General features: G+C 41.9%; 1 protein-coding gene across 1 annotated transcript; it reads left to right on the forward strand.

Annotated features, from left to right (window-relative positions):
• Nucleotides 1-280: 280 nt before the first annotated feature.
• LOC124272071 lies at nucleotides 281-17,076 on the forward strand. The gene is made up of 2 exons (XM_046707208.1): nucleotides 281-514; nucleotides 16,435-17,076. The coding sequence occupies exons 1-2, from the start codon at nucleotides 500-502 to the stop codon at nucleotides 17,074-17,076; spliced, it is 657 nt and encodes a 218-aa protein (XP_046563164.1). The 5' UTR covers nucleotides 281-499.
• Nucleotides 17,077-18,256: the final 1,180 nt, after the last annotated feature.

The raw sequence follows: 18,256 nt of genomic DNA on the forward strand, positions 1-18,256 counted from the left end.
GTACCCATACAACGACAGCAGAAACATCATCGGTCAATGCATGTTCGGTAATTACTACAATTGAAAATGTCGCAGGTCATTTCGCTGAATTAATATGCTGTACCACACATATTTAAGACGCCTTGGTTCAAAACCCTGTCAAAACAATACGTACAACACAATTAATGTGTAGAGTAATTGTCTTTACGGTCGTAGTAGAATAATCTCTTGCAGTGACACCCGACACCGTCTCAGATAACAGACGTTGTATATATAGTTCCGGAGATGTGGGTCTTGGGTCTTGGACAAGGTCTCTTGCTAACTGCCGTTGCTTTGAGGAGTTATTTGGTTCCACAGTTTTCTCTTGGTCTGGGTTCTTCGAGCCGTGACAAGATGTGGAGAACAGGCGTTGTTCTCGGTCTGATGGTGATTCTGGGGGTGGTGCTGGAGACAGAGTCCTTCTTCCTCTACAACAAGATGAAGAGAAGGATGAAGAGGGAGCTTCCACACGAAGACAAACATGATAATGATACAGGTACGTGGTTATAGCATTCAGTTGAGTGAGTTTGGTTTTACGCCGCACTTTGCAACCATCCTTACTGTCAGGGAATGACTGTGAGAGAGTAGCTTTACATTTACTCCGGTTTTAGCAACATTCTAAAAATATCACGGCGGGGATCACCAGGAATGGGCTTCAGAACTTGTACCTATGTGGGGAGTCGAACGTGGGTCTTTGGTGTGACGAGCGATCGCTTGAACCACTGGGCTACCCTACCGCTCCTGTTAGGGAAGACGACGCCGTTACTGTAACCGTGGGTTAAATAGAAAATGGAACTCAAACCATCTTTCCCGACTGAACCGCTGCAACGAACACATCTTTCCGCCCACTTCACATTTGCCATATTTTGAAAGCAAACACAGATTGTACGACGAGGCGTTGTTTTCACGTAATAACTCCAGACATGGCGTACTCCTTTAAGTATTACCTTGCATAATGCTAGTGGCAGTATGTTATAACAGTAAATTTCTAATTCTCGATACAAACAATCACAGGACACTTAACACGCGAAACAGATACTGCTCAAAACAAGTCAAGGAGCACCTGATTCTAAAAATACAACTCTGTCATAACATGTAATATGAAAGCACCCGGAGTTCTTGAAGTTCAGTTAAGAAGTATGGTACATGTAAAATACGCGAGAAATAACCAATAAAACTGTGTCTGCCATTGCATTCATATTTATAATCAAATATATCGAATCTCTGAAGTTCACAACGGTATTATTACAGCCCAAGGGAGGCAACTATTGGCTCAGGGTACATAAACAAAACGTTACCGCATCAGGCAAAACGACAATTTAAGCATATGTCGTCCAGTAGAAACATTAAACGAAATATATGTATTGTTTTAACATTTCTTTTTCGGTTTGATTTTCTGCATTTTTATTGAACGAGCATAATATTTAAGTGTGTTTTCTTTGCTGTTTTATTCCAAACCAAAAATTGGTTGCTTGATGTTTTAATACATTTCATTAAGCAGAAGATCCTGTCATTTCATCAAATATTTAGATAGTGAATACATTTTTTTGCATGGTAAATATAAACATTTGCAGTAAGCCTACTTATATTTATGATAGTTCAACTTCAATTATAGTCTGTTTGCAGTGAAAACGTACCGGTGAATTTCACTTTAAACAAAAATGTAAATCGAATACAGTGAAATTAAGATTGCGAATCCTCATAATTCTACCTTGCCAATTTAAAAATTAAATCTTAGATTTTTATTCAACGTAGGAAAAAAGCTGTTTAACAAACGATCATTGTTTCAAATCGCTTATATTAGTCTGTATTACAAGGGGATAAGCGCAGTAGTTGGAACAGTGAAACAAATTCACGTGCTGTACGTGATGAGCGTTAACTTAGACCAACCCTCTTTGTTCTCGGTGTTTCATTGAATGTGCATACCCCCTTGTAATACAAACCAATAATACCGATTTGAAACTATGATCGTTTCTTAAACAACTTTTATCCTAAGTTGAATAAAATCTGAGATTAATATTTTGAAATGGCAAGGTAAAATTATGAGGATTCGCAATCTTAATTTCTCTTTATTTGATTTACAATTTTGTCTAAAGTGAAATTCATCGGTACGTTTTCACCGCAAACAGACTATAATGTGTTGGTGCAAATAGCCCCTACTTCTGGTCCAAGTCGCCCTAAAACCATATCACCACCCCCACCACCAACAGAGGGAACCCATGTACCCCTTGGGGACCAGTGTACAACTTATAATATCCAGTGCACGGGAAGAAATTAGGGTATGCGACTTATTCAGACAAATGTGAGGACATCTGCTGGCCTGAAGAACAATATTCTGAAATCAAATACATGTACATGTATTGCTTTTAACTCGTTTTAACATTTCTTTTTCTGTTGAATATTCTGGGTTTTTTTCATTGAAAGGTTATAATGTGTTTTTAAGATATCTTTGTCCATAATAATTTCTTTGACACAGTAAATTGATTTATCATCCAAAACTGTGTTCCACAGGAGATATCGCTTGTGTGAGATCAGACGATATCTCCTAGGAGATATCGTTTTGACAGTAGATTTTGTACAATGCCCTGACAATGCTATGACGTCATGAACTTGATGACGTCACAATGCTATGACATCGCTGCACTGCAAATCTAATTGCCGTACCATGTTCAGAGATTTCCTTTTTTTCATTGAAAATTAATGAAGAGTGATTTTTGATGATAAATAGAATCTCACCCTCGTGTCTTCCGATATCAAATATATCAACACTCGTTGATACAAGTAAAAATATCCTCGGCAAGACTCGGATATTTGTAACTTTATCAACTCGTGTTGATATAATTGATATCAGTAGACACTTGGGTGAGATTCTCTTTGTCTTAGTATTGTAAAACATCACAGAACAACAAATAGGTCTTTCTGTTCCATATCGTCTTCAAGCAAAACCATAGACAGCTCTAGATGACCATAATCAAGGAACTTGATTCAACCAAATAGTGAGAATGAATAGGTCACAGGTTACAGCCTCGGCCTACGTGCGTGTAACATAAAATATGTTGACAATCTTGACAAGTGATGAACTCAATTATCATTTGTTTAATTTGTTCTTGTTGAATGCCAACGGATATATGTAGCGACTCCAAAGTATTGACATGGGTGGTGCCCTTTGCTGGATCAATAATGAACCAGAAAATCAAATGATTGATATCATGAGCAAATAGTCGATGGGGTACGGTGACATATTATCAAACAAGAACCACTTACTTTGTTCGCAGTGTTACAATTGGTGGGGACCTATGACACTCACAACTGGAAGAAACAAGGCGATTGGAGGCAGGAGAGGGTCATTTTATGGCTAGGTTGTCTTTTGGTGTTGGTTCGGAGGTTTCTTAAACTTTAACTGTACTCGGATGCTTATGTAACGAAGGATACGACCAGTAAAGATCCCAAGGATTGTAAGGAAGTAACACGAATCTTGAACAAACTGTTTGTCTCATGTTACAGGCAGGCCGTAAAACCTAAACAGAGTCTTAGTTGGTTCTAACAGTTCCCGTCCAGAAACACGTGAAGATCCGGGTTAGAATTGGTCTTCAGCATCCACATGCTTGTCATAAGAGGCGGGGCGGTGGGGTAGCCTAGTGGTTAAAGCGTTGGCTCGTCGTGCCGAAGACCCGGTTTCGATTGCCCACATCGGCACAATGTGTGAAGCCCATTTCTGGTGTCCCCCGCCGTGATATTGCTGGAATATTGCTAAACGGGCGTAAAACGAAACTCAGTCAGTCAGTCATAAAAGGCTACTAACGGGGTCGGGTGGTCAAGCTCGCTGACTTGGTTGACACATTTCGTCGTATCCCAACTGCGTAGATCGGTGTTCACTTGATTGTCTGGTCCATGCTCGATTATTTACAGACCACCGCCATGTAGCTGGAATTATTGCTGAGTGCAGAGTAAAACAACAATCAATCAATTCCGTCCAGAAACCACGCTGTGGAAATCAGCCATGTCAAAAGGTGAAAACTGTATTCAGGTCAAAGTCCGGTACCCTTTGCCACTTTGCTGAGATCGTGAAACGCGATCCTGGCAATGTCCACTTGCCTGTAAGTACACATGTACACAACACTCGGAATGAACACATACAGGCTTGTAACATAACGCCTGGGACTGGGACGCTTGGTTCTTGTGTTACTGGACCAAGAGATGCCGGAGTCACTGACATACATTAATAGGGCCAAGAACGTTGCAGGACATATTTGTGTGTTGGTAGGCATTTAGAATAACTGCTCTTAAAAGGAAAAGAAAAGAAAAGAACAAAACAAAAACAAACAAACAATCAAACAAACAAAAAACAACTTACCAAAAATCTATAAAAAAGTACAATACCCTGTCTTGGGCACCATATAAGCACTTTCTGCCTGATTATGTGTAAGTTGATGGCAGAATATAATACATTTGCAATTGATACGAGTATGAGGGATTTATCGCTATATTTGACAGTAATTCATAGCCTTGCGACAGTCGCAACTGCAAAATGTCCTATGTTTGTAAAAAAAATCTTATGACTATGGAAAATGCTTCGTATCTCAAAGCTCAAAGCTGGATTTGACAACAATGCAGACTTATATTAATCTAAGGCTGATCTAAAAAATCAGGGAATAGTACATTTACCTCATACATGAAGCTATGACCATTAACCTTTAATTCAAATCAGTTGTATGTTATATTAAATATAATAGAGGATAAAGAAATATAAATAGTTATGGAAAAAACAAAGTTAAGGGTTGCTGACAAACATCCTATGACTGAACGTGTATGTCTGTAGAATGTTCTCGTGGCTGCCAAGACTCATCACACAATCCATAATCTGTAGGTCATGGTTGACTTCCCCATCGTTGACAATAACAGCTTTCGTCAGTTCCTCTCATATGTATTAACACGGTAAGACTGGACAAAGTTTTACCATTATTTATGACAGTATATATTATTGAAAACTGGACATGTACAGATTAACTGACCACGGTTCACAATCTTCAAGCTGCCAAGGGTCACATTGATAACGAACATCCGAAACCAGTATCTGGTACGGGTCTGCAGATAGCAATAAGCTAATCAAATTCACTGTGAACTTCACCCATCAACACCGATGTCTTCAATACGTTTATGAAAATTATCATATAATCCGGTCAAGATAGAATAGCTTAAGTGCGCAGTTGGCACCGTATCGTCAGTCGAGTTAGGCAATTGGATTTAGATATAGCAACTGAAGTTCACAACAACAACTTTATCGTCAGTGTATCAGTAAATGGGATTATCTATGATAACTGGAATAGGTATAAAACAGGGACAACACACAGTCACAAATCGTTCAGTGACTGCTGTGTAATAAACTCCTTGTTTATTTACTCAGGTGTTGTGTTGTGTGTGGGTTGGTATGGGCAGACCTCTTGCCAAGCGAGCTGATTCCCCCAAACTGGCGTTTTAATATAAGGACCAAAATATGGTGCAGCCCCCTACCTATCGTGAAAACAACTTTAAAATCATTATGGATGCCTTCGAAGCAGAATGTCTTTTGGAGAGAGTTAAGTCAGTGCGTGATGTTTTGTTATGGGTTGAATGCACAAAATGAAGAAGAAACAGAATTTGAATAGATCCATTCTGTCCAAACCAATTGTCATCCAGTTTGGCAGCCCAACATGACTTTAAGAAGACCATGATGCATGTATCGCTACATAAAGTGTTCGATCAATGTGTGACATAACAAACGACGCCCCTTATGAGACCCGTATAATAACTGAGGAAGAAATCTGCCCAAACCATGCATCCGTACCTTTCAACATTTGGCTTGACTCTAAACCCTGAAACCTTTTCATATCTGTACAATATTCCAAAGTTTCATAAAAATCTATTTTCAAAAAGCCATATTGATGGTCAAGTGAATTTAGCTCCAAAATACTGTTTCAAAACTTAACCATAATTCTTAATACAAAGGACTTTCTTTATATTCACAGAAAGTATTTGAAGGAAATTGAATTAGTGCGATGTAGATCTTAAAATATTCATGTCGTTTTCTTGATATTTTACATTCTTATTAAAGAACCAAGTTCAGTCGTACAATCGGCTATATTTGGCAGAGACGTCTGATGGATATTGGAAGGTTATTTTTCGTTTATATTGTGTATGAAGAAGCGATGAGACGACAACAAGGGGTTGAATGTCTATGGGCTGTTGACTATGCATGGGATGCTGAAAGTCAGCGTTCACTGGCCAATACCATCTATGTTTCGCTCAGCACAGCTCTGGAACAGTTGCAACAAGACCCCAAATGTTTACGACGGGGCGTTCAGGCGTGTATCGTTCAGGGCGTCCCAGATAAACCTCAAGGGTGCATTATCGATGGATCAGGAACAAATATCTACAAAATCCGGTTCAACAGGCGAATCGTTTTGAAACCTCTCTTCCCGGACACGATTTACTGAGTGGAACGACAGGGATGGCTGCTGGATAGTACCATCGGGACAATACACTGGCACCATTTGTTGTACCGTTTGCACACTGATACCCTTTGTTCTTATGTTTGCAAGATGCGTTGGTCAACGTTCTGTTTTGCAGAATTACGGAAGTCCGATGCCCATCGTGATAGAATTGTCAACGTTCACCTTTTGAATCACGACATCTATAAAATGCCATGGCTACCAATGAGCCCAGGCCTTCACTCTATTGAATATGTCTGAACTATGTGAGTCAACGCCATAGGCCGCAGACCACGTAAGCAGAACTTCTCCAGGTCCTGTATGACGAGTCGGACAAATCGCATATCGCACCTGGCAGTATCGTGTATTACGCACAACCGATCCAAAAGCGTCAACTAAGTTTAATATACTATACTAACTTAATATCGAACTTAAAAGATCGTTGGCTGTCAAATCTCAAAGACTCGCAAATCTTTCAAATCCCTACTAAAACGTTCTTCTTCCGCCAAACTTTCGCTGACTATAAATATTCAACCATATTGTGCGCCTTGAGCATTGGAAAATAGCCACATAGAAATGCACTATTATTGTTATAATTGTTTAGTGTCATACGTAACTACTGGGTGTAATGTGTTCGCATTTCGCTCACTGTTTTAAAAAAGCAATATTAGAAACTACTAAAGATTTTGGAAACTTGAAGTCATTCGAAGTGAAATTAACAAAGACAAAAGCATCGCTAATTTGAAAAAGAGTGTGAATGGGTGCATTTGTAATGCTTTAACATAACAAGTACTAGTTTTATGGTAATTTCAAAGTAATTTATTGTATTTAATTTAGAATTCATAAAGAACTTGAAACATGTATCTTGCAATTCTATCTTTGCTCTTCCCCAGACATTCACACATCACTGAAGGAAGGACATGACGACCATGGTCATGATAATGAAAGTCATCATGGAAGTAGCGAAAGTCATGGTAACCATAGCAGCAGTGAAAGTCATGGTCACCATAGTAGCAGTGAAAGACATGGTCACCATAGCAACAGTGAAAGTGAAGAACATAATGGTCGCCAAGGCAGACATCATGATAGTAGCGGAAGTGAAGAACATCATGGTCGCCATGGCAGACACCATGATAGTAGTGGAAGTGAAGAACATCATGGTCGATATGACAGACACCATGATAGTAGTGGAAGTGAAGAACATCATGGTCGATATGACAGACACCATGATAGGAGCGAAAGTGAAGAACATCATGGTCGCCATGGCAGACACCACGATAGTAGCGGAAGTGAAGAACATCATGGTCGTCGACATGGCAAACACCATGATAGTAGCGAAAGTGAAGAACATCGTGGTCGACATGGCAGACACCACGATAGTAGCGGAAGTGAAGAACATCATGGTCGTCGACATGGCAAACACCACAGCAGCAGTGAAAGTCATGGAAGCAGTGAAAGTGAAGAACATCATGGTCGCCATGGCAAACACCATGATAGTAGCGGAAGTGAAGAACATCATGGTCGACATGGCAGACACCACGATAGTAGCGGAAGTGAAGAACATCATGGTCGTCGACATGGCAAACACCATGATAGTAGCGAAAGTGAAGAGCATCGTGGTCGACATGGCAGACACCACGATAGTAGCGGAAGTGAAGAACATCATGGTCGTCGACATGGCAAACACCACAGCAGCAGTGAAAGTCATGGAAGCAGTGAAAGTGAAGAACATCAAGGTCGCCATGGCAAACACCAAGATAGTAGCGGAAGTGAAGAACATTATGGTCGATATGACAGACACCATGATAGTAGCGAAAGTGAAGAGCATCATGGTCGACATGGCAGACACCATGATAGTAGTGGAAGTGAAGAACATCATGGTCGACATGGCAGACACCATGATAGTAGCGGAAGTGAAGAACATCATGGTCGACACGACAAACACCACAGTGATAGTAGCGGAAGTGAAGAGTCATGGTCACCACAATAGCAGCAGTGAAAGTCAAGAAAGTCATGGTAACATTAGCAGCCACGAAAATACTACTGAAAGTGAACAACATCATGGTCACCACAGAAGCAGCGAAAATCATGAAAGTAGCGGTAGTCACGAAAGTCATGGTCACCATAGCAGCAGCGGAAGTCATGGAAGCAGCGGAAGTGAAGAACATCATGGTCGCCGTGGAAAGTATCACGGAAGTCATGACAATAGCGGAAGTGAAGAACATCATGGTCGACATGGCAGGCACCACGATAGCAGCGGAAGTGAAGAACAGCGTGGATGTCACGGCAGGTACCCCGGAAGTCATCATAGTAGCGAAAGTGACGAACATCAGGGTCGACATAGGAGACATCATGACAGTAGCGGAAGTGAAGAACATCATGGTCGACATGGCAGAAACCACGATAGTAGCGGAAGCGAAGAACATCATGGTCGACATGGCAGACACCATGATAGTAGCGAAAGTGAAGAACATCGTGGTCGATATGGCAGACACCACGATAGTAGCGAAAGTGAAGAACATCATGGTCGACATGGCAGACACCATGATAGTAGCGGAAGTGAAGAACATCATGGTCGACATGGCAGACACCATGATAGTAGCGAAAGTGAAGAACATCATGGTCGACATGGCAGACACCATGATAGTAGCGAAAGTGAAGAGCATCGTGGTCGACATGGCAAGCACCATGATAGTAGCGAAAGTGAAGAACATCGTGGTCGATATGGCAGACACCACGATAGTAGCGAAAGTGAAGAGCATCGTGGTCGACATGGAAGACACCACGATAGTAGCGGAAGTGAAGAACATCATGGTCGACATGGCAGACACCATGATAGTAGCGAAAGTGAAAAGCATCATGGTCGACATGGCAGACACCATGATAGTAGCGGAAGTGAAGAACATCATGGTCGACATGGCAGACACCATGATAGTAGCGAAAGTGAAGAACATCATGGTCGACATGGCAGACACCACGATAGTAGCGGAAGTGAAGAACATCATGGTCGACATGGCAAACACCATGATAGTAGCGGAAGTGAAGAACATCATGGTCGACATGGCAGACACCATGATAGTAGCGGAAGTGAAGAACATCATGGTCGTCATGGGAAGACACCACGATAGTAGCGGAAGTGAAGAACATCATGGTCGACGTGGCAGACACCATGATAGTAGCGGAAGTGAAGAACATCATGGTCGACATGACAAACACCACGATAGTAGCGAAAGTGAAAAGCATCATGGTCGACATGGCAGACACCATGATAGTAGCGAAAGTGAAGAACATCATGGTCGATATGGCAGACACCATGATAGTAGCGAAAGTGAAGAACATCATGGTCGACATGGCAGACACCATGATAGTAGCGAAAGTGAAGAACATCATGGTCGACATGGCAGAACACCATGATAATAGCGAAAGTGAAGAACATCATGGTCGATATGGCAGACACCATGATAGTAGCGGAAGTGAAGAACATCATGGTCGATATGGCAGACACCATGATAGTAGCGAAAGTGAAGAACATCATGGTCGACATGGCAGACACCATGATAGTAGCGGAAGTGAAGAACATCGTGGTCGACATGGCAAGCACCATGATAGTAGCGGAAGTGAAGAACATCATGGTCGTCATGGCAGACACCATGATAGTAGCGGAAGTGAAGAACATCATGGTCGACATGGCAAGCACCATGATAGTAGCGGAAGTGAAGAACATCATGGTCGACATGGCAGACATCATGATAGTAGCGAAAGTGAAGAACATCATGGTCGATATGGCAGACACCACGATAGTAGCGAAAGTGAAGAACATCATGGTCGACATGGCAAACACCACGATAGTAGTGGAAGTGAAGAACATCATGGTCGTCATGGCATCCACCACGGAAGTCATGATAGCAGCGGAAGTGAAGAACATCATGGTCGACATGGCAGACACCACGATAGTAGCGGAAGTGAAGAACATCATGGTCGTCATGGCAGCCACCACGGAAGTCATGATAGCAGCGGAAGTGAAGAACATCATGGTCGTCGACATCATGGTCACCATAGCAGCTATTAGGTTCTCTCAGTGCAGAGCAACCCTTTATCCGTTTGTATTTTAAAAATCTATATTAAAAATATATTTGCAATACTGTACCCATTTTCCTTGCTCATACCTTTTATATTACATAGTACTCTGCATAGAGAATTGAGGACTTCTTTCAAAAGAGGGAATATATATGCCGCTTTCGCAGCGTCCAGCATAGCAAATCCAGAGACAAAAAATGCATTTCAACGAAAAAGTCAAATACATGGCTATGATTAAATATCTTTTTTTATTCGTTTGTACACACAGATTCAGTGCCAGATATGCAGCGTTTCTCTCCTGTGTCGATCACATGGCTCGCCTCCATATTCACTCGGAGGTCTTTAATGTACCCACTGTCTATCCAAGGAAACATCTCCCTTGTCTTTGTTGGACATAGATGGAGGATGCATTCACCACATAGTGATAACGGATGTATTCGTCGGGATGGATTTCTACGAAGAAACATAAGAACCTGGCTAGCTATTCTCGAAACGTTCGTAGCCCTACGAACTTCTTAAGCCCATTCTTAACACATTGGCAACGATCAAAGTTAAGAATTCTTAGGGCTACGAACGTTTCGAGAATAAGGGCCCTGGGTAAAGTCAGGGTAGAATACCTAACTGCCCCTTGGCTCTGTACGAGTGTTTCTTACATACACTGGCCCAAAAAAGAAACGCATAGTTGAAAATCCAGTGTTATCAGTGATGCTTTAATAACTTAAATTACACAAAAAGTAATGATAATAGAGCAATAAAAATTCACACAGGTATTGGGACATGTGTATCCAAAAACATACAGTCATCCACAGTGGTATTGAGAGTCTCTGTTTTTGAAGGCACGGTCACAAAGTATCTGGTGTGACCACCACGAGCCTCAATCACTGCTCTGCATCGCCTGGGCATAGACTGTATAAAACGTCGGATCCGCCGATGTGGGATTCTTCTCCACTCATCCTGCAACGCATCGACAAGCTGTTGACGTGTCTGTGGTTGCGGCTGTGGGCGTCGTACACGTTGATCCAATTGGTCCCACAAATGTTCAATTGGGTTAAGATCCGGAGATTTTGAAGGCCATGAAAGAACTGTAATGTTGTTGATGGCAAGGAAATCTGTTGTAATGCGTGCTGTATGCGGTCTTGCGTTGTCATGCTGGAAAATTTCTCTTCTAGCGTCAATTACGGGAATAGCATGACATACCAGGATTTCATCACGACAGCGCACAGCATTCAAATTCCCTTGGACATGCACCAGCTCTGTTCTGTCATTCACAAATATGCCTGCCCACATCATTACACCTTCGCCGCCGTGTCTGTCGACCTCACGAACACACTGTCGAGCATATCTTTCATTTTGACGTCTGTAAATCCGCATCCTGCCATCATGTGGATACAGCATAAACCCCGACTCGTCGCTGAACCAGATCCTCCTCCAGTTCAAGAGGGTCCATGGCCGAACGTTCCTGCTCCATTGAAGACGTGCACGACGATGGTGCCGTCGCAGAACAGGTCCTGTATGTGGTCGCATCGGTCGGATTCCATGCTCTCTTAGGCGATTCCTGATGGTTTGTGCAGAGACTCGACGCAGCCCAGGAACATTGTCGGCGGTGTACGCTGCAGTGACGGTCCGATTTCGCAGATGAAACACCCGGATGAAGTGGTCTTGCGCTGGAGTTGTCACCCTTGGTCTCCCATCGAGTTGTGCTGCGTGTAGCGCTGCCAGAGACGGGAAATCGTACTCTGCCTCACGTTTAGATGTCTGGCAACTGGTGACTAGCTTTCTCCAGCTTCCAAGTGTCCAATGGCTCTGTTTCTGCTTTCTTCGTTTAGTCGTGGCATCTTGAGGGTCGCATATACAGAATTTCGGAGAATGAATCGCAACAGGACTGCTGGCTTTTTATACCCATCAGTATCAAGATTCAGATCCCGCATTTGCACGTGCATCATGCTTTCAGATTTTTCTACATGCAGATTATACGGGGATTTTTTTCAAGGTGCTGTGTTTTGGCGAATAATCACAAAAGGTTGTTTTTGCGTGTGTTGGATAATTGTATGGGCTATATTCACACTAATTATTGACATTGACAGTTTTTCCATGCCATATTTTTCGAAACAATCTACTTTGAAGATCAGAATTCAGCTATGCGTTTCTTTTTGGGCCAGTGTAGCTCGAATTCTTTGAACATCATGGTCGCCATGAGAAACACCATGATAATAGCGAAAGTGAAGAACATCATGGTCGTCATGAGAAACACCACGATAATAGCGGAAATGAAGAACATCATGGTCGTCATGGCAGGCACCACGATAGTAGTGGAAGTGAAGAACATCATGGTCGTCATGACAAACACGACGGAAGTCATCATAGTAGCGAAAGTGAAGAGCATCATGGTCGTCATGGCAAACACCATGATAGTAGTGGAAGTGAAGAACCTCGTGGTCGACATGGCAGACACCATGATAGTAGTGGAAGTGAAGAACATCATGGTCGTCGACATTATGGTCATCATAGCAGCTATTAAGTTCTCTCAGAGGCATGTTGTAAATCCTTTGCAGAGCAACCCTTTATCCGTTTATATTTTAAAAATCGATATTAAAAATATAATTGCAATACTGTACCCATTTTCCTTGCTCATACATTTTATATTACATAGTACTTTGCATAGAGAATTGAGAACTTCTTTCAAAAGAGGGAACATATATGCCGCTTTCGCAGTATCCAGGATAGTAAATCCAGAGACAAAAAATGCATTTCAACGAAAAAGTCAAATGCATGGCCATGATTAAATATCGCTAAAACAAAGAACGTACAATTGTCAAATGGGCTGGAAAGGAATGTTTTGGGTACAATTGACAATATCGCAATGTGTTGTATCTACCTGTATGTCCTTGCAAAATACATGAATATATGCATCTACGTGTTCTTTTATTCGTTTGTACACACAGATTCATTGCCTGATATGCAGCGTTTCTCTCCTGTATCGATCACATGGCTCGCCTCCATATTCACTGTGTCTGACCTTCTGGGAGGTATTTAATGTACCCACTGTCCATCCAAGGAAACATCTCCCTTGTCTTTGTTGGACATTGGTGGAGGATGCATTCACCACATGATGATAACAGGTATATTCGTCGGGATGGACTTCTACGAAGAAACATAAGAACCAGGCTAGCTATTCTCGAAACGTTCGTAGCCCTACGAACTTCTTAAGCCCATTCTTAATTCATTGGCTACGATCAAAGTTAAGAATTCTTAGGGCTACGAACGTTTCGAGAATAAGGGCTCTGGCTAGCTATTCTCGAAACTTTCGTATCCCTACGATCTTCTAAAGCCATTCTTAACACATTGGCTACGATCAAAGTTAAGAATTCTTAGGGCTACGAACGTTTCGAGAGTAAGCGCCCTGGGTAGAGTCAGGGTAGAATACCTAACTGCCTCTTGGCTCTGTACGACGGTTAAATAGCTCGAATCCTTATGTTACGAAACGTAAGGATCTAATGATAAAACGGGTGTGTGGACCTGTGCATGGAGCTGAGGTCACAATCAGTTGAAGTTAAGAAACGTTGGGCTCGGAGAGTAATGGATGGTGACCGTGTTGACATCATGTTGACTCCTGAGAGTTTATAGGACTTGAGTGCTGCCCCACCACGAAGCATTAGGCAAGTGAATCTGTTCAAAATTGCCTCTGATCACACAACAGAAAATGGGTACCCGGTGGGATATGTCATGTGACCTTCAGGTGCCTCACAGGCAGCTTGGGTTATCCGGGTTAATAATGTGATGTGCTTTGTTAGCGCTATGAGCATTCACTATAGTGAATGGAGTTTAGCGCATGATAAATGCACTTATTGCTATTATAAAAGACTGACCATTAGTAACGAGAGCCTTGAATCAATGCGTGTCCCCAAACTCATGGAAAGGCATTCATATCGAAGCTAACACTTCTATATTGTTTCGAGGCAATGGCCATGGGGGATAAAGGGTTTTAGTGCCACTGTTATATATACAAACCTATGTTAAAATATAGGATCGTCATAGTGCTAAGATCGCTTATGGAACTCGGTACTTGTCATGTCGATCACTTTTCAATACACTTGCACTTAATACAAAGAGAATACATTGCTCAAGTCTTCAGTTCTTAAGGCACAGGAAACTAACATTTCATATTACGTTAAAAATATCTTTTGTTAGGATTAAAGATATTAACACAACTGTAATTTACATGCCTGGTCTTCCCTTCTTTTAAATTCCTTTGGGTGTCTGATGTTATTAACACTTACTACACAATAAGATAAGATAAGATAAGATAAGATAAGATAAGATAAGATAAGATAAGATAAGATAAGATAAGATAAGATAAGATAAGATAAGATAAGATAAGATAATACGTTATTTCCCGTGAGGGAATTTCGTGTACATCAGAGGTAGACATGTTAAAACAGAAAGCAAGATGCAAACAGACACATTAACATAAACCATAATATTTAAGACATCCACAGTAATAGCACACGTAGAGTCCCTAAAGGTTAAACATAATAGGTTATGACCATAATTACGATTCTAACACAAGAGACAGCAGAATATTTAAGATTAGTTTAAAAGAGGTATACTAACGGGAATACAATAGTGTTTTGCTCTCTCAGATTTAACATTGGGGATAAGATATCTACGATCAGAGGGTGGAAGATTATAATAAGAGTTTAAAACATGAGATGGGTCATTTAAACTTCTTGATGCCATACACTTAACTGCTGCTATAATGAATTAAAAAATGAATATATAAGTAAACTTTTCAATAACTGAAACCAGCAAGATGTGTCAGTGATGTGTATGCTATTTATATTATCAAATTTGCAGAAAAAAAGCCAAAACCTATTTTAAGCATTTAACTATGATTGCATTGAAGACGAAGCACTCACTAACACACATCAGCATATTTTCATGAGAATTCCTAATTGATACATGACGATGTCCAAATTGAAACAGTAAGTTGACCAAGAACTCAGCGTAAACCAAGAAAGAACAAGAGAACAAAGAAATTCTTATACTGAAAAACGTAATATTTTATCAAACCAGTCTACACATACTACCAGTCACAGCAAAGTACCTACAATCCCAGTGAGTGAGTGAGTGAGTGAGTAAGTTCAGTTAAACGCCACACTCAGCAATATTCCAGCTATATGGCGGCGGTCTGTAAATAATCGAGTCTGGACCAGACAATCCAGTGATCAACAGCATTAGTATCGATCTACGCAGTTTGGATAGGATGACATGTGTCAATTAAATCAGCGAGCCTGACCACCCCATCCCGTTAGTCGCCTCTTACGACAAGCATGGGTTACTGAAGGTCAATTCTAACCCGCATCTTCACGGGTACCTACAATATCGACACTGTTCTGAACATGTCACTCGACGACCAAACTTTTGTAACTTGTAACTTTCAAGCTACTGTTTTTGATGGTAGTACATTCCTGACACCTAAGAATTAATTTGAGAGAGAGAGAGAGAGAGAGAGAGAGAGAGAGAGAGAGAGAGAGAGAGAGAGAGAGAGAGAGAGAGAGAGAGAGAGAGAGAGAGAGAGAGAGAGAGAGAGAGAGAGAGAGGAGTTGTGGTGAGAGTGACATTACACATCCATATTCTGGTAGATTCTAGAGGGTTCGTTCCATCGATCAGCATGAAATCCAACGGGAATCGTTTCCCCATTAATACCAGAATACCTTCGAGTATATGAAGTGTGCATGGATGCATTTCATTCTTGCATCGAGACAGCCGTCCAAACAAAACGTGTTAGCGTAATCTTACAAAAAAAATAGTTTAGAATTCGGTCAGAGTTTACTACACTTAGCATGCAGCTTTATCTTTCCTTTGTCCCCAGAACACCATACGGAACGAGAGATCATCTCCATTCCTAAAGGACATGACGACCACGAACATCAAAGTAATACAAGTAGCGAAAGTCACCACAGTCATCACAGCAGCCACGAAAGTCATGGAAGTAGCGGTCACCATAGCAGCAGCGAAAGTCATGGAAGTAGCGGAAGTCACGAAAGTCATGGTCACCATAGCAGCAGCGAAGGTGAAGTGTATCCTGGTCGACATAGAGGACACCATGATAGTAGCAGAATTGAAGAGCATCATGGTCGACATGGCAGACACCATGATAGTAGCGGAAGTGGAGAGCATCATGGTCGACATGGCAGACACCATGATAGTAGTGGAAGTGAAGAGCATCATGGTCGACATGGCAGACACCATGAAAGTAGTGAAAGTGAAGAGCATCATGGTCGATATGGCAGACACCACGGAAGTCATCATAGTAGCGAAAGTGAAGAGCATCGTGGTCGACATGGCAGACATCATGAAAGTGAAGAAAGTGAAGACAGACAGCATCATGGTCGACATGGTCGACATGGCACACCATGATAGAAGCGGAAGTGAAGAACATCATGGTCGATATGGCAGACACCATGATAGTAGCGGAAGTGAAGAGCATTATCATATGACAGACACCACATAGGTGGAAGTGAAGAACATCATGGTCGATAGTAGCCATGATAGTAGCGAAAGTGAAGAACATCATGGTCGATATGACAGACACCATGATTGTAGCGAAAGTGAAGGGCATCATGGTCGCCATGGCAGACACCATGATAGAAGTGGAAGTGAAGAACATCATGGTCGACATGGCCAACGCCACGATAGTAGCGGAAGTGAAGAGCATTATGGTCGATATGACAGACACCATGATAGTAGTGGAAGTGAAGAACATCATGGTCGACATGGCAAACGCCATGATAGTAGCGAAAGTGAAGAACATCATGGTCGATATGACAGACACCATGATTGTAGCGAAAGTGAAGAGCATCATGGTCGACATGGCAGACACCATGATAGTAGTGGAAGTGAAGAACATCATGGTCGATATGTCAGACACCATGATAGTAGCGGAAGTGAAGAGCATCATGGTCGACATGGCAAACGCCACGATAGTAGTGGAAGTGAAGAACATCATGATCGTCATAACAGACACCACGATAGTAGTGGAAGTGAAGAACATCATGGTCGACGTGGCAGACACCATGATAGTAGTGGAAGTGAAGAACATCATGGTCGACGTGGCAAACACCACGATAGTAGCGGAAGTGAAGAACATCATGGTCGACATGGCAAACACCATGATAGTAACGGAAGTGAAGAACATCATGTTCGATATGACAGACACCATGATTGTAGCGAAAGTGAAGAGCATCATGGTCGACATGGCAGACACCATGATAGTAGTGGAAGTGAAGAGCATCATGGTCGCCATGGCAAACACCACGGTAGTAGCGGAAGTGAAGTACATCATGGTCGACATCATGAAAGTAGCGAAAGTGAGGAACATCATGGTCAACGTGGCAGACGCCACGATAGTAGCGAAAGTGAAGAACACCATGGCAGGGTTCATGATAGTAGCGAAAGTGAGGAACATCATGGTCGAAATGGCAGACACCATGATAGTAGTGGAAGTGAAGAACATCATGGTCGTCATGGCAGACACCATGATAGTAGCGGAAGTGAAGAACATCATGGTCGACATGGCAGACACCATGACAGTAGCGAAAGTGAAGAGCATCATGGTCGACATGGCAGACACCATAACAGTAGCGGAAGTGAAGAACATCATGGTCGACATGACACTCACCACAACAGTGGCG

Source organism: Haliotis rubra, unplaced genomic scaffold (assembly GCF_003918875.1).
Source record: "Haliotis rubra isolate DU_JTF1 unplaced genomic scaffold, ASM391887v1 Scf166, whole genome shotgun sequence".
Lineage (NCBI taxonomy): Eukaryota > Metazoa > Mollusca > Gastropoda > Lepetellida > Haliotidae > Haliotis > Haliotis rubra.